Below are 24,374 nucleotides of genomic sequence, written 5' to 3' on the forward strand. Positions count from 1 at the left end.
ACAGATAAATGTTCTCAAAAGGCTGCTTCCACTTAGAATCCCCCAGCTGGTCCTCAGCATATGGCTTCATGTATTTATTATGTAGCTCACACTCAGGATCACCCCTGGGGCAGGTTTAGCCATTCCAGCAGGTTTGTAAAAAGTTGTGTGCATGTACTCACACACAAATGAGGAGAGGAGGACTGAAAGGTGTTTCTTTCTAAGTGAAAGGCTTCACTTACTTTTGCCAGTCCTTCTATGAAAAGTGTATTACTTTTAGAAAGGCTTCTTTTACATTGGTATAGAATTAGATTTTCAAGATTTCAGTTGGTTTATTTGAAATTTTGTGCTTGCAACTTACAAAATTGGTAGAGCTGGAAGGATCCTGAGCGATGATGAAGTTCCTCTCTGGCTTGAACAATGAGGAAAGTAAGGCACAGGGGTTGGGTCTCACCTAGGTTTTTAGTCTCAGGCAAAAAAAAAAAAAAAAATCTGGCTGACATAAGAGAAAAGTGTTTTTTGAGTGGACAGTGAGCAACAGGCAGAAATACTGGGAATGCTGAAGACAAAGCTTGAAGAAAATGGGACTGAAAATGATTTGTAGCAAGCAAAGCACAAGCAAAGTCCTGTTCCAGAAATGGTGCATCATCGAAGACTTTAATGCTGATAACTGCATGTCCCATCTTGTTCTGCCACCACTGCTGACATTTCTGTCGCTGCTGCTGTTTTGCTTCCACCTTCAGATTGGATTCTCAATGTCTGGCTCTCTGGGTCACTAGCTCTGGATTGATGTCTATGTTGAGAGCATCTGATCGGTGGTGCCAGGTTAGAGGCCTTCTGTCTTTCCTGTGGGCGGGACAGACTCTGCCTTTCTGCAAGACTTGTGTCATGGGCGGGGAGGGAGGATGGATGCTTGGAAACAAAACCAAACGAAACCTAGGCAGTTATCTATTATAAAAAAAAAAACACCTACTTAGTGACTGTTTGAAAGAACAGAATGTGGGTCTTTTGACTTTTCCCAATTTATAGCACACGTTGATTTCCTTTGTAAAAATTGAAAGAGAAAGTGAAGCCCTTCAGATAAAGATTTAATGATTCTAATCTTTTGAAACATTCTGTTATCTGGTCAATGCTCCCTTCCTCTGGAAGGAAAACTGTTCTGTCCTCCTGTCCTTAGTGACACATGCAAAAGAATACCTTGTTTGTCAGTGGTAAAAAGTGAAGAGATAGAAAAAGAAACAAAAAGAGCAGACAATATTCCTGAAGTGCATTTGAGATTGTTGTGACACATTTTGGGAACAGTTTGCTACATTGATGAGCAATAAATCATTTAGAACTAGAGAATATACAGGGCCTTTATGTTTTTATTTTTAAAATATTTTAGGCAGCCATACCTTTTAATTAAGGTATAAGGTGATCTTGTCTTTCTAGCAAATTCTTTTAATAATAACAGTTAATATTTGTTGAGAACTACTAGCTCGTTTTACTGCATATAATGCTCACTTTTTGCCCAAGTTTTTGAGGGAAAAATAAGGATGGGTAGTACTAATTTCATATCTATATAAATGTTTTTAATTCTTCTATTTATGCTTATGTGTTAAAAGTGTAACTCTAGAAAACAATGATGTCTGTATGCAAAATACAATAATGCAAAGAACAGGTATCTAAATATAAATAAATAAAAAATTGAATTAAAAATTCAAATAGTGAGACTTCATCAAAATAAAAAACTTCTGCATAGCTACATAAAACATCAGCAAAATGAAAAGGGAACCAGCCATATGGGAAATTATATTTGCAAAAAATACCTTGGACAAAGGTTTGATCTCCAAAATATATAAAGAAGTCACACAACTCCACTCCAGGAAGACAGACAACACAATTAAAAAATGGGCAAAGGACCTGAACAGATGCTTCTCCAGGGAGGACATACCCAGGGCCCAGAAATATATGAAAGGATGCTCAGCATCACTAGCCATCAGAGAGATGCAAATTAAAACCACAATGAGTTACCACTTCACACCAGTCAGAACAGCCATCATTAACAAATCAGCAAACAAGTGCTGGTGAGGTTGTGGAGAAAAGGGAACCCTAGCATACTGTTGATGGGAATGCAGACCAGTGCAGCTACGGTGGAAAACAATATGGAATTTCCTCCAAAAAATAAAAATGAAACTGCCTTTTGACCCGCAGTTCCACTGCTGGGATTATACCCTAAGAATCCCAAACACCAATTCAAAAGAACCTGTGCACCCCAATGTTCATAGCAGCACAATTTACAATAGCCAAGTGTTAGAAGCATCCTAAGTGTCCATCAATAAATGAGTGGATCAAAAACCAATGGTACATTTACACAATGGAATACAACACAGCAGAAAGAAAGAAGGAGCTCCTACCCTTTGCGACAGCATGGATGGAACTGGAGAGCATTATGCTAAGTGAAATAAGCCAGGGGGTGAAAGACAAATACCATATGATCTCACCTGTAAGTGAAATCTAATCAACACAGCAAACAAGCAAGGAAGGTATAACCAGAGACATTGAAATAAAGGACAAACTGACAGTCATCAGAGGAGAAGGGGGAGGGGATAACGGGGAAAGAAGGGGAAGGGTCATCAAGGAACATGTATAAAGGACACATGGACAAAGCCAAAACAGGGTAGGATCGAGGGTGGGAGGTGGTGATGGGTGGGGTGGGAGGAGTTGTGAGGGAGAAACAGAGAAAACTGTACTTGAACAACAATAAAAAATTAAAATGGAAGATTTTTTTTCCTGAAAATTTGGCCCACAAATGTGGGTGTGCATTATACATGGCAAAATATGGCATATTGTAATATACATTGCCCACCTAACTTATTCCTCATGTTAACCCTATGTCAATCCCAATACTATTCTCCTTGTAGACATGAGTGAAAAGAACCTTGGATGAACTAGTGTGAGGTTTCACAGTCAGAGGGGATGGGGTAACTTAAGCACACACTCCTATGAAAGAAGCTTGCAAAACTTCCTGTAACTTGAGAAAAAGGAAGATATGTCTGGAGCACTATGTTTGGTGTTATTTTAGGAAAACTGCAGATGAAAGAGAAAGGAAATGTGCTAAGAATTGGAGAGAATTTTTGGAACTCGTGACTTTCCCGAGTTAGACTATAAACTTGCTCTTGTATGTCAGAGTCCTGGGGCAGCTGAGTCAATCCAATCTGTTTCAATTTTTGCTCCCTGCAGTGATACATAGCTCAATGCCTGGCACGTAGTAGGTGTTTAATAACTAGTTGTAAAGGAAATAAATCTCAATGATCAAGTATCAGGTTCTTAGTGAAGCAAGACCTTTATCTTCAGAGCTAGACATTCTAAGATGGCCTATCTGTGACTTTAGAGCATTTTGCAAACAACCAAGCAAGATTGCCTATGGCTTCAGGCCACATGGTTGAATGGTCTGCAGAAGTCTCTCTAGTGTGTCATGCTTTCTGACTTTTCAGCTTTCAGTTAATTTTTGTCACATTGCTCCTTTACCCGTTTTCTTAAAAGTATAAAAACCTATTTTGGGTTTGTTCTATAGAGAGAATTAATTGTCCTGGGTAAGCATGGGAGGCCAGGGATCTTCATTGTAAACTGGTGTATAGAACATTTTTGCACAGATTATAGCTAATGAATACCCAGAGTGTTCTGTTGTTTGCAGTTTAAATGTGATTTTATTTTGTTCAACTCTAGCTAGATTTTTAAGCATCTGAAACATGGAAAACTTACTCTTTATTAGATTCATTTAAAACTTTTTCAAGAAAGGAAAGTCGTCACAGAATAGAAACTTTATATACTTTAAAATATGTCATGTTAAGGCATTTCACAATATTTCGTTTACATGGGGCCAAAGACCACAGATCCATGCTGATTGCTAATTATTTAGATTGTAAATAGCTTATTCGAGAACTTAGGGATAGACAAAAGGAACACAAAGGAACAAAAGGGCCACGATAATGAAGAGAATATTGTGAAGAGAAAGGCTGGGCAGAATTATGATGCAGGTCACATCTTGTGCCTGTATTTAATTGTACCTTTGTATTTAATAATAAAAATGATTACATGCTCAGTACTAACAGGCGTCTCTTCCTGAAAGCTGTAGTATGGATAAGTGACAGCAAATTACTCCAATTCATAAACTTTGAATATTATACTTTTATTTTGAGTTTTACCAGTCTGTACTAGAAGACATTTCCTGGAAAAATGTGTATTAACCCAGGAAGATTGTAAAACTTAATTCCTGTTAAGTATATGTAAAATATAGGTGAATACCTACAGTATGAATGAAAAAAATTACTTTTCCTAGCACTTTTTACTCAAATGGAGTTGCGCTAATACCATAGTCACTTTTCTGGTAGTTTGTTTCATATAAGCTTTGGATATAATTGCAAATTAGCAGTGATTATAGTTTATAGGAGGTGGTCTCGCTGTTGGGACTTACCTGCTTTTCACTTTCTCTACTTGCTAATTTGACTGCTTTCCCTGACAGCCCTGTCTAAAATATAGCCCCTGCCCCGGGGAGTTGCTCTCCTTGCCACCTATTTTTCCTTTGATTTGCAATTTTTTAAAAAAATTTTGAAATTGTTGTTCAATTACAGTTGTCCCTATCCCCCCACCCATTGCTCTCCCCTGCCCTGCCCACTTTTCCTCCCGCAGTCCAATTGCTGTATAATTTATTGTAGTTGATTTTATTTGTCTTTCCCATTAGATTGTGGTTCCATAGAGCAGAGACCAGGGTAATTTTATTCTCCCTACTTAGTGGATTCCTAGTGCCTAGCATCATGCCTTTCTCCCCGTATACCCAATCAATATTTGTTAAAGGGCTCTGCCACTTGCTGTCCTAATCATACATCAAACACTTGCCTTAACTTTATCACTGGCCTTCTCCTTTGGTTTGTGTTTTCACCAGCGATTTTGTGATAGAAGACATCCTGTTTCCATTGTTTGCTGGGTAGCTAGGTAGACAGACAATAGTCCCTTGGTTCAGTGGAGGCCACAGCTGTAGTGGGGTAGGGCTGAGGGGTTGGCGACTATTCCTAGACTCTCTTAGTCTTGAGCACATTTCCTTTACTTGACCTGTAATTATCTTTTATATTCATTCATTCAATTGTTCAATATTTGAATTTGAATTTGAAATATTTGAATTTCTACTAGGTAGCAAATGCTAGGGTAGGTACTGCGAAAGCCATTGAATAAGATGCTCTCTCTGTTTTTAGGAACATATTATTAGAATCAAGTTTCCCTAGGCCTGGGATTGTGATTATTTGGGTGTCTGTTGTAATCCTGGTTCCTAGGACAACCCGTGGTACACTAAAAGCATTGAGTACATGTTTGCTCAATGAATGAGTGTCAAATGCAAAGGTTTAGAAAATAATTTGTGCTGTAACAAGTGTACTTACAAAGTGCCATGGAAGCACAGAGGAGAGAAGGCTCTTGTATCTGAGTCAGGGAAGGATTCTTCAAGGAAAGATGAAAAGTTGAAGTTTACCAAGCAGGGTAAGATGTTCCATGGAGTAGGGACAACATGAGCAAAAAGCTGGAGGTGTGAAAGAACAGAGCCGTATCTGAGGATGGGCACTGGGGTCAGCCTGGAGATTCAAGGTCAGTGGGAGGGAGTAGGGTGTATTGAGGCTATTGAAATCATTACCAATTCCCTTACTCAAATACCCTATGCACTAAACTGCTTTTGTGGCACAAACTAATCACCTCCCCACCATTTATTTGTAGCATTTTTACAGGAAAATGAATTGTGTTCTAAATAGCCATTTTAGAATGCAGTCTTGAAGATGGAGACAATTTTTCATTGGGACTAACTTGATTAGAAAATTGGTTACATTGCGTGCGCAAATTATCTGTTGCCCTGATTCCACACAACCATTGAACCTCAGTAGCATAAAAACAATTAGGATTATTGCTAATGCATTGGTGTGGTCAAGTTTTTCTTGTCTCGGGTTGGCTCAGATTCTTCTGCTCTCTGCCGAACTGGCACCCATGTCTGTCAGCTGATGTAGGATGGCTTTGTCTAATGAGTGAGTGGAGCAACTTGCCACATGCCTCTTATCATCCTCCTGGAACCAGCAGGCAAGCCTGGGAATGTCCTTTTCATGGCATTTGAAATGCCTCCTTTCTCTTTTTCTCTCCCACATCAACTGACATTCTATTGGTGAAAACAATGTTACATGGCTGGGTCCAAAGCCAGGGTGGGAGAGGACGCTGTAAAGACACATGGGAAAGGGTGTGGCTACAAGGAGGGGAGAAGAACAATATTTGCAATATAGTGTATAACCCATAAAGGCTAATCAAATCACGATTTCATCATAACTGTAGATCGAATGTGAGAATATGATTTTTGATTTTATTTTTCTGATTTACTTTATGATGCATCTGCCTTTTGGTCTTTATTAATGCCCATCCTTTCTTTAGACATACTGGGCCAAAGTCAGAGAAACCAGAAATGCAGAAAAAGTTGAAGTCTTAAAAAGCTACTGAAGATCAGCCGTTACATTCATTGTGTGATTTCAGAGGTGCCACCCGACTCCTCTCCTTTTATAAGACAGTGAAGCCCAGAGAAGTACCACAACCTGTGACCCAGTCATTCCAAGTCCAAAGCCATTTGACAATATATTTTGAAAGGTGCATTCTTCCTAAACTGTTTCATGTGTCTCCCTACCACTATCCACAAGAATAATCACTTTTACACATAATTTACTTTCGAAAATGCATTGTTGTCACAATTTACCATGAAAAGTATGTTCTCATTTTAAGTGTTCCTTTTTATTTGTTATATATACTTAAATCAGAATTTAGTAATCTCTTTACACACACACACACACACACACACACACAGTTTTTTACTCTGCCTCTATTGCACTCTTCCCATTAGACAGGGAAATTTTAAATATAATGATTACATTAAATCAGCTTGAATTTGCTAGGTTATTATCCTTTGAATTATCTTTGCCTGCCCGCTGAGGAGAAGCTGCCTGAGAGGTCACTGTGACACTGTCAGTCTGAGACTGCGGAGGATGCCCTGTGCGTTTTGTCAGAAATAGGATTAAATCTTTCGGGAAGTGTTCTTTTTTTTCAAGCATCTTTGTTCCTCATTCGAGAAGTAGGGTCAGGGTACAGGGATATGGAAGGAGATATTCTCAACATTTCAACAGTGACAATTTTAATTGACGCTGAATTTACAAACAGGTGTTATTTTAATCAAGAACTATTTTTTATAACAATTTTAGACTTTCTGTATAAAATCCTGGCTCTGTATAGATGGTTCTATGTAATGTAAATGGCCATTTTAAAGTGTGCTATATTAAAAGAAGATTGTGTGTAGGGTTTTACAACATCATAGAGTTTTAGATCTGAAGGACCAGGAAAATGCTAGGTAATTTGTTACCTAGGATTTTTTCATATTTATTCATTCTTCATACCATTTACACATTCAATGATTATTTCTTTTTTCCCCTGCTGTGTTGCATGTTAACTTAGCTGCCAAACTTTGAAACCCTCTGAGGAGAGCAATATTGCTATGTCTCCAAAATATTTATCTTTGCGGCCTATCATATGATTACATTCTAAAATATTTTTCACTCAAAATATTTCTCACTATCCCGTGTGCAAGGCCAGTGAGGATTAAAGCAAAATCCTTCTCTGCCACCACTGACCTACATTCTGTTCGGTGGGTTGATTTAACATTTTGTTTTTCTAAACAAGGGAAAACAGTTATAGTTCCACCTCTTCTGTGCTTCCTCTCATATGAGTTGTAAGTTCAGAATGTGCACATATGCAAGATTTCAAGTGCAAAAGGAGAAGAGTAGGAAACAGATTTTCCCAGTCCCCATCTGGGTCCTTGCGTAAGTGCCAATGTAAAGCTATTCACTGATTAGTGAACAGTATCATGTTGCCTGGCTCTGAGGAAACAGATTTGAAAATCCAAACTTAATAAGCAGATCAATTGGGTGGGGAAGTTGAGATTATTGTATTGCATTCCAATGACATGCAGTGTTGTCAAAAACTTTTTCTCCGGAAATAAAATTACAGGAGGCATACAGATACCTTGCAAAATGTCAAGAAAGGGGGCTAGGAGGAATTTAGTTAAGAAGAGTGAAAATATACCACTTATACCAGGAAGCATGCACTGCAAGCATCTGGGTATCTCAGGGTAAAGGGTGAATTTAATGTGGATCGGGGAGGGGGCCTACCATGAATCCAAGGAGGTAAGTGAATTAAGCTGAATGTCTGCAAGGAAGGGGACTTCCGGGTAGAGAGGCGCGAGCTCCTGGGCCCAGAGGAAAGCCAACTTACTTATCGATTTCTAGGGGCTTATATTAACTGTATTCACTTTTCTTTGCGGAGCAAGGGAACACTTGTGAGATAAGTCTTGAGTAACCATTTCTCCTTTTGTCCCACTGATTCAACTTAAATATAAGGGATACTTTGGGTTTAAATTCAGATTTTACACATTTCTGGGGTTTCCTTTCCTTAAATTTAAAGACTATAAAAAAGGTACGTACAGGATACGATGGTAACTCAGAAGAAGGAATGAACAAATTTGCCCTGGAGAGACACAGATAAGGGGAGACTTCGTGAGGAGATTTTTGAACCAGATCATGACAGATAAATAGGAATCGTCCAGAGCTTCCGCAATGGTATTCTAGCCAGAAGAATGAGTGTGGGCAAAGGCAAGAAAGTGTGAAATAACACAGGCGTTTAGGGAGTTGCAAATAATTTCACAATTCTAAATAGAACAATGGGAGTAGAACTGTGACAGGTGAAGGCACTTTATAAATAAGTGACAGACCTGATTTGAGTCAAGGCAGGTGCTTTTGGGTATCAGGGCAGGTCTGGAAAAGAACCAAAGGAACTTGCTTTCACACTTAACTTAGGTTGACTTGTTTACCTTTCAAAAGTACGGGGATTTGGAAGGTGATTAAGGGGGCTTTTCTTAGCAGAAAAGCCACAGAGCCTGATGAACTATACCAGTACTGCTCCAATGAGATTTTATATTTTAAAAAGTATTAAAAAAGATTTTGTATTTTCAGAGCTTAAGAATTTTATTACCAAATGATTGTGTAATAGATATACCATTTTACAAAGGAATCTGCCTTTTAATAAGTGGGATTTATGTCTGGTTCCTTTGAATAGTGACTTCATGTAGGGTTTTAAATAGTTGATTTACACATGGCTTTCTGAAGACTTGCTCTGTGTATAAATCAAGGCAAACATGGATGGATGTGAGTTTCTGTACCATACAAGCAGGCCTTGAATTTTTAAAAATTACCCATAGGGTGTTTCAATGTTTTGTGCATATATCTACTAGAAAGGTTGGGTGGGATGGGTAGTCTCTTTAGTTTAGATTTGTAATGTCTTTAAAAAGAAGATCTATAGTGGAATTTGTATTTTGTTTCTTTGGACTGTTTGTATGCATTTAACTTTGTGGAGCATATTCCAATTTTAAGTAAGGAGTCTTACATTAATAAAAGTTGGTTTCTTAAACTTTAAAAGTACTGACTGTTTAATAGCAACTTTAGTCATGCTAAGTAGAAATTGATAAAAATGCTAACCTTCCTACTTCTACTTCAGATACTGCTGCTGCTATTGTTTTCTTCTTCTATTAATTTTTAGATAACTTTTCATTCTGCATGTTAAGGTGTAATGTATGTTGTTCACTTGATAGAGGATTTAATTTTGAGGGAAAGGTTCTTGGCTGATTGTACTAGTCCAGCGGTTTTAGACTATGATGTTTGTGGGGAGGGGCGGCAGCATGTTCGGTCATTGATTCTCTCTTTATAACTTTGCCCTTTTAGTGGGAACAGATTACCTGTGTTGTGCTTCTGGCCCTGTGCAGACTGAATCACAAGGAAGAAACTTTACATAAACCATTTATACTAAATGTTTGGTATGCTGGCAACATAAATCAACAACAATATTCATTACAAATTCATCCCTTTATCAGTATTATCTTGATAGAACTGATCCCGATGTGTGGAAATTTGAACCCTGCTTCAATACATCTAGCCCTGGGTAATTAATTATTCAGAGCACAGAGAACCTGGCCCCTGCAATGTAGAGTAATTCTTCCTGGTCAGCGTGAACTCCACTGGCAATAATAAATAGAAAAAGTCTCTAGTGATGCCACTATTTTAAAGTGATTAATCATCTTTCCCCCCTTCTCCTCCCCCTTAGTTTTCTTTAACTAGGATTTTTTCAGCCATAAATCTTTAACAATACAGGTAGGAATTGTTCTGTAATTAAATTTTGCCCTTCTTAATTTCTTACCTTTTATGTGCGATTAAAAAAAAATGTTACATGCTAAAGAGCTCTAATCAAAATTCAAACCAAGAAAAATCCTTTTATAGAATACTAAGAAATTCTCTGTGGAAGATTAAGCTCTTGATTTTGAATATTAGATGGAGCACAGACTCATAAAAATTGTTAATCAACACCAGTTGGGGTGTCAGATATTTTGAAGTTTTGAATTGCTTCACTTTCATGCATACGGGTTGTCTGTATTAGGAAATGTCTGACATATACATATGTTCCCAAATTGAGAGAATAATTACTTATTGCTTAACTTTCAGATAATTGATAGGAGCTTTGTAGGAAGGGATATTTTTTGCCCTTTCTGAGGTACAAAAGTGCACTTACTGAGGTAGCAGGTAAATGCCTGACTGAGAATGACCATGTATTTTTAAAACATGCCCTGTAGAGTTGACCATCCATCATGTATATTCTGGGTGACAGGGACAGATGTGACATATCTATTGTGACACACTTCTCTACCACCAGCCTGTGGCTTGAGGTGACTCCTGTCCCTCCTCTGCTTCTTTCCCCTGCTGCAGGACAGCACAACGATGCACGGATGAACCTTGCCATTGCTCTCACTGCTGCCAGGTATGGGGCTGCCACGGCCAATTACATGGAGGTCCTGAGCTTGCTGAAGAAGACAGACCCCCAGACAGGGAAAGAACACGTGAGCGGTGCGCGATGCAGGGACGTACTCACAGGTATGCCAAGGCTCTGGCAGGAAGGTATTTCTTAGTATCTTGCCTTGCCTATATAATGACTGAATTATAATTTTTCTGTCACTTCTTTTTTATTGAAGCTAGATTTCAGAGTCATTGTAATTATATTCCTTATTGTCAACAATGACTGGTTTAACATGAAAATTTTCCCTTGTGGGACTTGGCAATTTTCCTCTTTGTGTTAAATAATGATAATGATAATGATGATGATAATAATAAATGCAATAATAAAAAATGACCACAGAATTCCCACAGCTATGAATGCATTTCATTTTCTTGAGAGAAACATGTTATTAATAAAATGAAATAAATGGGCCAAGTTTCAAAGTATCATTTAAGTGACATAAGCAGTACATTTACACAATGTTAAAGTCAGTCACTTAACTTTGGTTAGATGTTCATTCTTGTCATGTAGGCACAGTTTCGAAATTACATTCCTTGGACAAAACCACTAATGTGAAATATATTGTCTTATGGCAACACTGTTTACACATTTGACTTTTAAAGAGAAAGCAGCTTTTTTACTCATCCTATTTTCTTCATATTTGGCACTTTGATGCTTGGCATTTTGCAAATAACTGAGAGCTGAAATGAAAAAATGGCATGCTTTTGCCCCCACAGTTTGGACTTAGTTTTAGAAAATTTACTCAGGTGCAAGCCTTTTGTGTGGCTTTTCAATAACTCTCGCTGTTCATGTCACTTAATGTTGTGTACAATATACTTCGCCATAGATTAAGTTAATAGATGAATTAATAATCCAAAGCATCAGTGAGCAGAGAAACAAATGGGGTGTGTGATTGATGCTGCTTTCTTTCACAGGGCAGGAATTTGATGTGAGAGCCAAATGTGTTATCAATGCCACAGGACCTTTCACAGACACTGTGCGCAAAATGGATGATAAGAACGCCACAGCTATCTGCCAGCCGAGTGCCGGTGTTCACATTGTGATGCCTGGTTATTACAGGTAACTGTTATTCCAATTTGGTGACTGTCACCAGAGAATGAGGGCCACAGAAATTGTCTATATTTATTCTTTTAGCACACCTTTCTTAATATTAGATGATGAGACGTATGTCTAATCACTATGTTGTATACTGGAAACTCATATGTATTGTATGTCAATTACAATTAAAAAAATAAACTAAAAAATGAGAAATAAGTAAAGGAACTCATCTAAAACACAAAATACAATTTCTTAGCTTTTATGGCAATGCTCCTTTCTAGGAGTTAATGATTTTGGATCCATTTTTATACTTTCTTTTGTGTACTCATATTCAGAGATTAAGCCTCAGTGTTTTGAATTTTAATTTTCATTACACCGTTGGAAATTAATTTTGCAGAAATTCCATAAAGGACATTTTAATTAAAAAATTAAAAAGTTGCCCTGGCCTGGTGATTCTATTGGTTGGAGCATTGTCTTGTACAACAAAAGGTTGCAGGTTCAATCCCTGGTTGGGGCGTGTATGAGAGGCAACCAATCGATGTTTCTCTTTCTCTCTTCCTCCTCCCCCACTCTCTAAAATCAATAAAAACATATCTTTGGGTGAGGTTTAAAAAAAAAATTAAAAAGTTAATTTTGTGAAATTCCCAAATGTGCTTATGAAGAATTTGAAAATAAGGGTCATTCGGGTATTTTTAGGTTAATAACTTCTGAAATATATTTTGAAAAATATAATAGCAAGTAAAAATCAGATATAATTTCTTATTTGTCATAGTGACGAAGACAATCAGAAATAGAGAAATGGGTAGGGATAGAGATGAAATAAGAATATCAGTTTATAACAGTTTAAGTTGGGTCGGGGCATATTAAAATATTCTCTCCATTTTTATATATGTTTGAAATTTTTCACAAAAAAGAAACATTCATATGGCTTTGGGCTAAGAAATTAACAATGCTTACCCCTCATCTACATTTCAAGACATCCGTGGGAAAAAATTCATGTGACCGTGCTAAGCGTATTGAATGTGTATACCATTTTTATTTTCAGGTGCGGTAAATCTAGTAGGCGCACCAGTAATTCTGTATGAAATAATGATCTATGCTCAGGATATTCCTATGACATTATTTGTAGCTGAGAAATATTAGAAACCACTTCTGTTTCTAACTTTAGGATAACAGATAATACATAAAATGGTATACGTGAACAAAGTAATATGACATAGTCATTAAAATTGTAATTGTAAATAATTTCAACATCCTAAGAAAACACTACTGATCCAAACAATCTAAACAATGTGAATTTAGAAAGCACAACACACGTTTATATGTGCAATATGATCTAAAAATTATATAAGTATATAAAGAAAAGATTAAAAGGAAATTAAATGATGATTATCTCTAGGTAATGCAATTTTTGGTTAAAGGTGATAATTTCTAGGTTATGTGTTTTGAATGAGAGGCATTTCTTCCTTATTCTTACAGTTTCTCCAAAAGAACATATAAATCTTTTAATATTTGATAAAATAGATTTATACATCTATTTTGTTTAATATCTATATTCTCCTAGAATGCCATCCTGCTGTGTAAACAGATGATACTGCCTTATTAATTATCAGTTTGCCAGTAACTAAATTTTCCTGAAGAGAGTCCAAAATACTCCTAATATGTATTCAATACATTTTTACTGGGAAAAATATTACATTCCTACCAAGGAAAATATTAAAGAGAATTTCTCATCCACCAACTTGCAAGGTTTTGTTCTCATTTTCTAAATGTCTACATGTAATTGGTTGATAGTCGTTAGCATTTTTACTTAGGACTGGAGAAATCAAGGTGCTTCTGGTCTCAATAATAAAAATTGATGCAGTGGTACTTAATAGAGTTTTAAAAACTGCCAGCCACAAGTTTAGTTCAAGTGAAAGGGAGAGAAATAGATATATATAAATGTTGTAAATGTTTCTTATATAAAGAGAAGCTTTCAACAATAATTCCTGACACAATTATATCCATTTATTTGGCATTGGATTAAAAATACGTAAGGGCAGCTAGTTTATAAGTTTTTTTCGGAGGTGGGTAGCAAATCTTAGAGTACTGATATAATACCTAAACTATAGACACACACACCATCATGATCCTTATATTTCTTTAGATCTTAACAGATTCAACGTATTTTCTTGTGTATTATATTTTGTGTTTTTTTCACTACTGTCCCATGATTTCTGAAGGTCCTTATTTTCCCTTATGTCACTTCTGTCACTTAAAAAGTCTTCATTTGGGAAAAGCCAGTTTATTCAGAGAACTTTTGTCTGCCCACTATTTAAATGGGAAGACATCCTGCTCTTTCAGAATGTGCAGAGGGGAGACTGTATGAGTGTTAAGGTGACATCTTGGTGTAGAACTTCCTGAGTTTGTTCATCACTTTACTTCTTGCTAATTGTGTGACCTTGGCAAGCTGTTGCTTTTAGCTTCTAGTTACTCATCTCATAATAGTACCTAATTTGTATACATTTTGACAATGAACCTTTAATTACTTTTTATCTGTTTTATTGACTGCTATATCCCCAGCTCCTGGTGCAGTGTCTGGAACATAATAGTAACCAGTAAATATTTCTGAATGAATTCTACTAAAATTTTTCTTTGTTAACTTGCCCAAATTGAGAGTATTACCTTTTTTTTTTAAATTGAAATTTTAGTATAACACCTATGAGGGAATTTTTAAGTATAGAGAAGTTAAAATAGAGAAACAATATGATTTTTTGTTTTACTGCCCAGGTAACTCCTATAATAGGATAAATTAATAGAAATAATCAGTAAAGAAAAATAGAAAGATACGAAATTGAAAGGAGGAGCCTCCTTCTTCTTCCTCATCCCCCCATTTCATCCCCCCATTAAATTCTTGTCTGGTAGTAACATTTCTTTCTGATTCCTTTTAGGAAATTTATGTTTATGCTTGCACAAATGTATATCCATTTAAAACTTTTATATGAAAGAGGTCTTGCTACACATATTTTCTGTACTATGCTTTATAATATGCTAATAACAGAGTAGATAGGTATTTTTAAAGAAATAAAAATATATACCACCTGCATGTAATCTTTTCAAAACAGAATGCCTTTTTTAATAGGTTTTTTAAAAAAGATTTTATTTATTTGTATTTAGAGAGAGGTGAAGGGAGGGAGAAAGAGAGGAAGAGAAACATCAGTTGGTTGCCTCCCACATGGCCCCAACCAGGCACCTGGCCCACAACCCAGGCATGTGTTCTGACTGGGAATTGAACCTGTGACCTTTCAGTCTGTGGGATGATGCCCAGCCCACTGAGCCACACCAGTCAGGGCCAGAATGCCTTTTTTTTAACCTCAAAATTTGGCGTTAGCTTTGGGCCCCCTAACTGCAAATCATGAAAGCATTAGTTGCAGTCCAAGGTGCTGTAAGTGATCTCATTCTCCTTTGGGATAAATGGGTGTCCCATGATTAGTTAGCTCTTTGGACTGAAAGTACCACACAGTCTGCCGGAAACCCTGGAGGAGAGGTCGGCAGCCCAATCCCTGTTCTGGCTGCTGCAGAGGAGCCTCTTTGGTTTGGGACTGCAACTTGGATTAAGGGTTTTTACTTCTTCGGCGCTGACCTTGAGCAGCTGTAGTTCTGGCATCACAGAGGAAAGTTTTGCTCTCCATAACAAGTCATTGAGTGGACTGAAGAGACCTCAGACTGAAACACCTCTCTGGGTTCATCAGTCAATCACACTCAGCAAGTATAACTCAAGGCTTTATCTGGGTCCTTAGGGATGAGCAAGACCATCTGGGGCTACCCTATAAACTGCCTGGTAACTTAAGAACTGTCATTTCAACTAGAACCTGCTCAGTTTGAAAATGCAATGAGTTCAGTAGCCAGTGACTTCTTGTGTGCAGGTTGCTAAGTGGAGGGCAAGGACTATGTGTGACTATATCTTGTTGAGCTGTTTTCAAAGTTATCTTTATGGCACTTATTAAGCTTGTTATGACCCTAACATTCCACATGTGGAATTCTCTTGTGTAATGGTAACACAATTTTTATTTTAATTTCAGAAAACCCAACACATAGAAATCATTTATTTTTAAAGATACTCTTTAGTTTACTTAAGAACAAATCTGGAATTTTCATCAGAGTTGTGGCCATGCGCTTACAAAGGCAGCAACAATACATCAAATAACTGAAATGCATGAAAATCATCTCCCTCTAGCTTAAAGATGTTTTTTACCACTGACAAGAGGTCAATTTTTTCAATAATGTGTGTGCATACTGTTAGCTCTACCACTGATTGCTAAGTAGTTAACAATAAATTGATTTCAGTTTAAATAAAAGTACTCCAGGAAGGCAATAGCCTGCATGAGAAAATTGTTCATTACTTTTAATCCTACAGCCCTACACACACACACACGCGCGCGCGCGCACACATGCACGCATGCACGCACGCACACTCTAAAGGTAAGCTTTTTTGCTCCTGATGTCAAGTAAATCATACATATTGAAAAAGACCTATGCTTCACTCTGTTGTCTTCTACATCATCACCATAGTTGATATCCACTTTCAAACTTTAGTGTAACCTTGCAGAATTAATTCTTTATAAGAAAACAAACATTTCCCTAAGGGAGTGTTTGAGTTAGGTAATTTAGAACTGATGAAAGGTATTTCCAAATGGATTCTTAAATTTTTATACCAGACATTAATAGCTTTGTCTTCCCCCTGTGCTTGTTAAGTTTATGCTTGACACATATGTCTTCACTTAAGCAGTTGATTCGCTACAGGTTCCAGTTACGTGTGTTGGTAACCATCACCTTCACCCTTTAAACTGCTTTTATTGCATTGAAACATTTTAAAGGATTTAGTAGTTGTGCTTTTCTAACAGCATTTCATGTCTGTGTTGCTGAATTATAATTTTATGCTGAAGTTGATGAGGCTTATTGAGTTATTTAGGCATATTATATGATATTGGGTCCATTAAAGGATCACATATAAGATATACCAACATATAATTTGTTGGAATATGGAATTTATCTTTTTGTTTCAATATAGTTCTATTTGTTAAATTGAAAGCTTGAACATTGAGTTAATTTCCAATCCCAAAGTGACTGGTTTAATCTAAGGACATGTTAACCCAAGTACAAATTAGATGCTTACAAAACACATACTTAACTAGTTTCTTTTAAGATCTCTAGAGGTCTTATGACAAATGCAAAGAAAAAAAATATAGTCATACAGAGACTGAAAATAATTATCAATATATGAAAATGAAAGTAAAATTATTTTCTTTAAATAACCCTGAATGAAGATGAAATCTTAGCTAAAGGTTTAAATGATTGACATATTTCTGGGGTGCTTTTCGCTAAGTAGAACTGTGGCCTATTCACTTCTGTGTCTTTCAAGTAAGCTGTAGATAGTGATTTCTTTTTCCAAAGGCTGTGTAGACATAGTAGGCATTTCATGAGGCTGATGGGTTTTACAGAGAAAGACTAGCATTCCTTGTGGTTTATATAAAGAAAATGCACTAGCTATGCTGACTGTAGATTTCCTTTTCATAAAACAATTATTTTTGATTTGCTCTTAAACATTTGTTAGTCTCTAATCCTTCTACATGTGGGTATAAGAGAGATTTCTTGAAATTTATTTAAACCAAATGGAATTGTGTTTCATATAGCAGAAGTTGCATCAATAGAAACTGAAATACCTTACTGTAAATTTCTCCAAATTTCTTTGAATGGTTAATGAATACATTAAAACAAAAGTTTCTGGTGATTTAATAGCAATTGAACAGGTTTTGTTACTGTTTTTTTTTTTTTACAGTTGCTTATTTTTCCAAGTGTGTAATTTGGTTTTAGAATATTAAGTATGTGATAGTGTAAATTCTTGATTAATATTTTGGAAGATTTCATATAATCTCTCAGAAGAGGCATCCTTGAAACTTGATTTTCAAGGGGGTCACTAGTGTCTTCTGTTTAATGGTTTTCATTACTAAGCTATTCCTCTACTTTTTGACCTTATCCTAGTGCATTGTTGTTTAGGTAGTAGTAGAAAACTGAAAAAGTACCTTTTCTTATGGAGGTACTTCTTGAAATTTCTATAAAATTGGAATAAAGTAAGAAATCTCATATCTGGTGAAGTGGTACAAGTTCATCTAGGCACAAAGTGAAGAACTTTTTGATTACATTTTGGTTTCTAGAAAGTTAGACCCTTCTCTTTTCTCATGTGCTTCTGAGACCTTCTGCTAAAAGACATGCCAAATGTCAAATGTCCCAGGAAAATACTTTTCATAGACTTGAAAAAAGGTTGAAGAGCTCTCCTTAATTGACCATCATAAAAGAAATTATAGACATTTATCTCACTGACATTATCTGATGTGAATGATCCAAGGAATATTAAGAACCCAAACAATTGTAAGTTGAAGTCCACTTTCATAATTAACCTTACATTTTTGAGATGGGAGGTCTGGCTATGCTGTGGGATGATATTATTATTATCATACTTGCTCCATTCCTTTTTGTTACCAAAATTTTTTTAAAAAGTAATTTATAGATTAGGTTAGTGGCAATAAAAGTAATGGCTTGTATTTTTTGTGTTTGCTTACATGAGAATTGGTGAATGAAATAGATTGTAGATTTAAGTTTAAATTCTTGCTAATTTCAAATATAAAAAATGTTCTTTTTACCTCAGCCCGGAGAACATGGGACTTCTTGACCCAGCGACCAGTGATGGGCGAGTTATTTTCTTCTTACCCTGGCAGAAGATGACTATAGCTGGCACAACCGACACGCCAACTGATATCACACATCATCCTATTCCTTCAGAAGAAGATATCAACTTCATTCTGAATGAAGTGCGTAACTACCTGAGTTGTGATGTTGAAGGTAATGTTCACATTCCTGTAAGTTTGTCTTCTCTCTTTTTGAAATCTCCCATACCATTCTAGCTCTCTGGGTACCTGCCATGTCTTCAGTATGACTCATCTTCACACCTGGCCTGCTCTAATTCTTACTGTTCACCACTTCTTCCAGAAGATTTGTGAGGACCAAATTATAACACAATGGGAAGAAGTTGCCTTTTTCCTTCTGTTACTTATACAGTCCTTTTCTGATCATTTTTTTTTAATCCTCACCCGAGGACATGCTTATTGATTTCAGAGAGAGGAGAAGGGAGGAAGAGAGAGGAAGGGAAATGCTGATGTCAGAGAGAAACATCATTTGGGTGCCTCTCATATACGCCCTGGCTGGGGACTGACACAGCAACCTAGGCATGTGCCCTGATGGAGAATTGAACCTCTGACCTTTTGGTTTACAGGATGATGCTCCAAAAACCGAGCCACACCAGTCAGGGCTCTTATGAATTTTAATGGAAAGATTGGAGTGCCATACATGAGCTGTAAACATTCATGCTCTTTGAGACCAGTATGAAATGTTTGTATTGCTATTTAATTTTCAGAGCTTGGGAAGGTCCGATTTACAGATACAGGATATTCATAGGAAATAATTAGAGAAATGAGAGTATGGAAGTATATTCTAAGAAGTTTAGTGAGCTGCTACTATATGGAGAGTAAAGTGTTGACAGTAGATTTAGATAAGAAGTGTAACTATGCTTGCTTGAATTGAAAAAGTTAAAATTTGCTTCTCTCCAATGCTAACCTAAACATACTGTCATTTAACTTGGATGTCATAAGTTTCTCTGATGAACATATATAATGACTTTTAAAATCCAGGCTAATTGCAGAAGTTTCCAACCATTCTTCTGTGTTTCCTGTCTCAGTTAATAGCCTCATCATCCATCTAGTCAACCAAGCTAGAAATGACATACTTATCTTTGGTGACCCTTCTCTTCTCACATCTAGTTCAGCTTGTATCAAGGTGCACTCCATAAGCCCCCCTTCACTTTACTGCCCTGGTTCATAGCTGTCATTTCTCACTTGAATGGTTGCATTGGCCCCTCACTGGCTTCCGTATGACAGGTCTCTGTCCCCACCTAGTCTGATCTTTCCATCAGAACTGTTTTTCTAAAACACAATTTTGATTATCACTTCCCTGCACTAAAATATCCCTTATATTCTTCCCCACTGAATTTTGGAAAAGTTCTAAACTGTCTCACCTGGGATTTAAGGCTTTTCACAATCTGTCTTTGCACATTTATATTCAACTACCTCTATGCATTCTGTAGTCTAATCATATTGTATTACTTATTACATCCAAATCAGATCATGTGCTTTTAAACCTCCTTGTTTAGATTGAAACATTGCTCTGGGATGCCCCTTCCCCCAACTTTTCATCTTGGCTTTTTACCTTTGTACACCCATAGAAGGTTGGTCTAGTATATCACATCATATTATAGGTAGCAGTCTGAGGTATATTTTCACTTGGAGCTCCTTGAGGGTAAGGATTCTTTATTCACCTACAAAGTTTGCTGTCTGTCTACTATGCCACTCATGATCATTTTGAATTAAAATGAATTAGTAATAGTTGTTTTCAGGGTTTTTGATGCTATTAGCGGTTTGGAAACCTTTCTATATGAAGGTAGAAAGTTTAAGATTTTTGGAAAATAGTCTTTATTTATACCAGGAATCTTCTATGATGTTGGCTTCAGTGGATGACATGTGAAAACAACTTTCGTCTTGATGTGACTCACTAGCATATATGGACTTTTTTCCCCTAGATGTGTATGTGTGTGTGTGTGTGTGTGTGTGTGTGTGTGTGTGATCACGTATTTACAAACAAACAAAACAAACCAGACTACCTTAAAAAATGGTTCAGGTCCCTCTCCTAGTTTAATTGATTGAGCTATATTTTACAGTTTCAGTTTCTTCCAATTTTAAGTAATGGATTTCATTTTGAGTAGAATCTCTTTGTATATCTACAATAATAATATAAATATATTGAATATATGTAATTGAAATCTATGTGGCTAATACTTGCGGGTTTATATTTTAGCCCTATGAGCAGGAAGTTTGATTGTTGGAGCAAGAAGTAAAATTAATTCAAGAGCAGAGAGCTCTTGTTGACAGTTTCCAAATTCTTAAAGTTCAAATGCAGTAACGATGAGAGATCTAACTGCTTATACATGCTGGGAGGCTGGATGTGTGGGAAACAGATTTGGTTCTAAAAGGCCTCCATGCCCACAACGTAGGTGGGGATTTCCACCAGTGAAATAAGCTTTGGGCTGTAACAGGGACTGGATCCTGTACCATTCTCTTTTATTCTGTCTATAAACAGATGGAAGACTTTTGCAATACCTGGGAGGGGAGTGGTGGTTGATGCATAAAGCTTGTTTCAGTTAACATACCTTTCAGTAGTCAGGGAATTGGTGAAACTAACAGTTTTGTCGTTACTGATTTTCGATAAAAGTGGTTGAAATTGATATCTCAACACGGTGAATCAAGCCTTCCCCTGGTGGTCTGGGGCCTCGTGCGATTCAGAGTTCTCCAGAGAGCAGGTCCCTGGGATGAAAGCAGAGATCGCAGCTCTTTTGTATACTTCATTTATTTCCCTGTGCATCCATCTGTCACACTTGTCTACTTAAAAACTTACCCTTTTAAACAATTAACAGTGAATGATTCTTTATCGTTGCTTTTGATTCTTATTTCTAATTAACTGAAAACCTCATATTTGAGGAATTACTCTCCGTCTTCACAGAGTGTCAGCTGAAGGAGGTCATAAAATGAAGACTTCAAATTTGTATTTTTTTTCCCAAGGAATTTTGGTGAAACTAGAGAGAAACTGAGAGAAAATTCAGCTTCAGGCACCACTGAGTTACTTGATTACATGCTGTTGATACGTATATTTTGATCTTTCCATTTGTGTATAGTGGGTAACATATGCCTTATTTTTTAGAAGTCTACCATTATTGAGTACTTTTTATGCTAGACACTCTACCTGTCATATTGCCTATATTATCTCTTTGATTCTTCAGAACAATCTTATGAGGTATATTTTAAATCCCCCTTTACAGATGAAGAAACTGAGTCCCAGCAGTCTTAAGTTTCTTGCCAATAGCTCTTTTGTGTTAGAGCCATGATGTGAGTACAAGTCAGTCTAGCCCCAATACTTGTGCTTCTGAATACCATACAATACTCTGATTGGTAGTTTTGGGTTTCATGATGTGATGCTATATTTACTAGGGAGTGGATTAAGTCTCTCAATTCATTTATGAAAGCTGCTCAACACCTTCAGAGTGATAGTGATCTTTGATCTCAACTGGCCTTACTTATTTCAATTTGTATATTAAACTAGACAAGATTTCATATTTCCTAACTAAACCCTTGGGCCAGGCAGCCTTATCTACAGATTCAAAAATTAAGAAATTTGATTTAGATCCTAGAGCAATAGTTTTAAAATGTTTGCATTCACCATGGTTGAAATATCATTTTAAAAGGATTTATCAAATGGATGAATAGTAAAATTCTGACAACAGTTTCTGAGCCTTCCCAAATGGCTATATCCTTAAGAAAAAAAAAGTGTCAAATCTTAACACTCCATGCTGTTCACAGCAGCTGCCACACTTCTGCAAAATGCGTCGGAAGAATTCTGAAAAGCATTTTGCCTGTTGGGAATAAGACCATGTCGTCTTTTACGATTTAGAAAGCTTTCCATTCACAGGCTGAATTTTCTAGATTACTTGTTTGTTCTTTTCTGAAATGAATGGGTAATTGATAGTTGTGCGGTGGGTATGGGGGTTAGGAAGAAAAATGATCTTTTGAAAAATGTATCATTAAGTCGGCTGTGTAGAGGTTAATCAGAAGGATGCAGTGGTGAAACTAAACTATGACTTGAAGGGATTGAGAGAGACAGAAGATTTGCCGAGTGCTTTATCCATGTAGTTTTTCTGGAGTGCTTCTCTAGGCAGCTTCTCTAGTTGTGCACAGGTTTTCATATATGCAATTAGTCGTGTTTATAGATTGCCTGCTATTCAATTAACAACTGAGCTGGCCATATCAACTCACTGCAGACCTGCCTTTTCCCTGCCAGAGATTGTACCAGGGTTATCAACTTACACAGGCTTGGATGCCTTCCAGCTGTTTAATTATAGTGTCACATGTTTTGCTTTTTCTAGTTTCATTAGTTTATAAATGTAATATGGTATCTTATTTCTGTGATTAACACTTCATTTCAGCAGGTTAAACATGCTGGTAGAGAAGTATTGATTTCTGACACTATTTCCCCTGTGCTCATTTAGATATTTTCACATGCTTTTTATTGATTTTTTGAAAGTGGCACACATGAGAAAGAACACCCCCAAACGTATGGCTAAATAACTGATGTGAAACAAAACCACACATTTAGCTCTTAATTGTCACTTCCCATGGGCTTCATTTTGTATTAATTTTTAAAACAAACACTTGTCTTGCCAAGTTTTTATGAGTAAGAATATTAATTATAATTTGAAAAAATTACATAGCATTTAATCTTTTCAACCAGCTGTGAAAAATGTCTGTTTAACTTTACTATTTATATGGTATGTTATTCTTTATAAATTATATATACTAAAACCTGAATTAGTTATTTATCAGCATTATAATAAAAATATTTCTTAACCATGATGGTAGGACAATTTTATTTTCTCACTATCCTTTAGAAAATACAGCCAAGGACTTTTATATGCTCGAGGTACTTGCAGGTTTCTTTAACAACTGGGCAATGGACACTTAAAAACTCAACTAGATGCCATGTGGGCGAGCCACCTTAAAAAGTGGGTTTAATGAGGATTTTTCTTAGCTTTAATAGTAGCAGTGTTTCCTGTCATCTTGTTTTGTTTAAAGTGTTTCATTTATTTTGATTTTTTTAACATATATATTTTTTATTTTGAAAGGGAATATCCCATTGCTTAAATATATAGTCATTAGAAATCTTATATAAAGCCTAGCATGTTGATTCAGAGGCCCAAATATTCTTGCTTTTTATTTGGTAATGTCAGCACTTCTTGTTTGATATAGAAATTCAGAGAAAGTTTTAATATGCCACTTAATATTTATTGATTACTATACTTGACCCCACTTAATATGTATTGCTCATTATACATGAATAGTATATATACTATACATTGATACAGTATGAAGAGTCTTGAGAAATATTAGAATTGACATTGCTGAAGACTTTCAACATGGTGAGGAAGATGAAACAGTAATGAAATCTTGTTTAGCTTTCCTGGCAGTATGAGAACCAGAAAAATTACGATGAATCTTTGAGCTCTGAAGCATAAAAGCCTTGAGCAGAGTTATTTGCTTCACACATTATATACCATGGAGCGTCAAAGTAGGTGATACTCACTACCTACTCTTGGCTATATCCTGAATGATAGAACTGGTGTCTGGGTAAGAACTTGAGGGTAGGAGCACTAAACTGAGTAAAAATATATGTATTTTTTTATTTCTTTGAACTTGTGAGATTAGGAGGAGAGGAGGATA

The 24,374-nt window shown here is 36.4% G+C and overlaps 1 protein-coding gene across 3 annotated transcripts in view; it reads left to right on the forward strand.

The window, feature by feature from the left end:
- GPD2 (glycerol-3-phosphate dehydrogenase 2) overlaps window positions 1-24,374 on the forward strand; it is a 134,580-nt gene that overhangs the window by 88,673 nt on the left and 21,533 nt on the right. For all 3 annotated transcript variants that reach the window (XM_054562754.1, XM_054562753.1, XM_054562755.1), the window contains exons 7-9: window positions 10,836-11,000; window positions 11,838-11,982; window positions 18,647-18,840. In XM_054562754.1, the coding sequence (XP_054418729.1) occupies window positions 10,836-11,000; window positions 11,838-11,982; window positions 18,647-18,840 (504 nt within the window). The remainder of the gene's footprint in view (window positions 1-10,835; window positions 11,001-11,837; window positions 11,983-18,646; window positions 18,841-24,374) is intronic.

Source organism: Pteronotus mesoamericanus, unplaced genomic scaffold, assembly GCF_021234165.1.
Source record: "Pteronotus mesoamericanus isolate MK-2021 breed Mesoamerican mustached bat unplaced genomic scaffold, CSHL_Meso_final scaffold_651, whole genome shotgun sequence".
Taxonomy (NCBI): domain Eukaryota; kingdom Metazoa; phylum Chordata; class Mammalia; order Chiroptera; family Mormoopidae; genus Pteronotus; species Pteronotus mesoamericanus.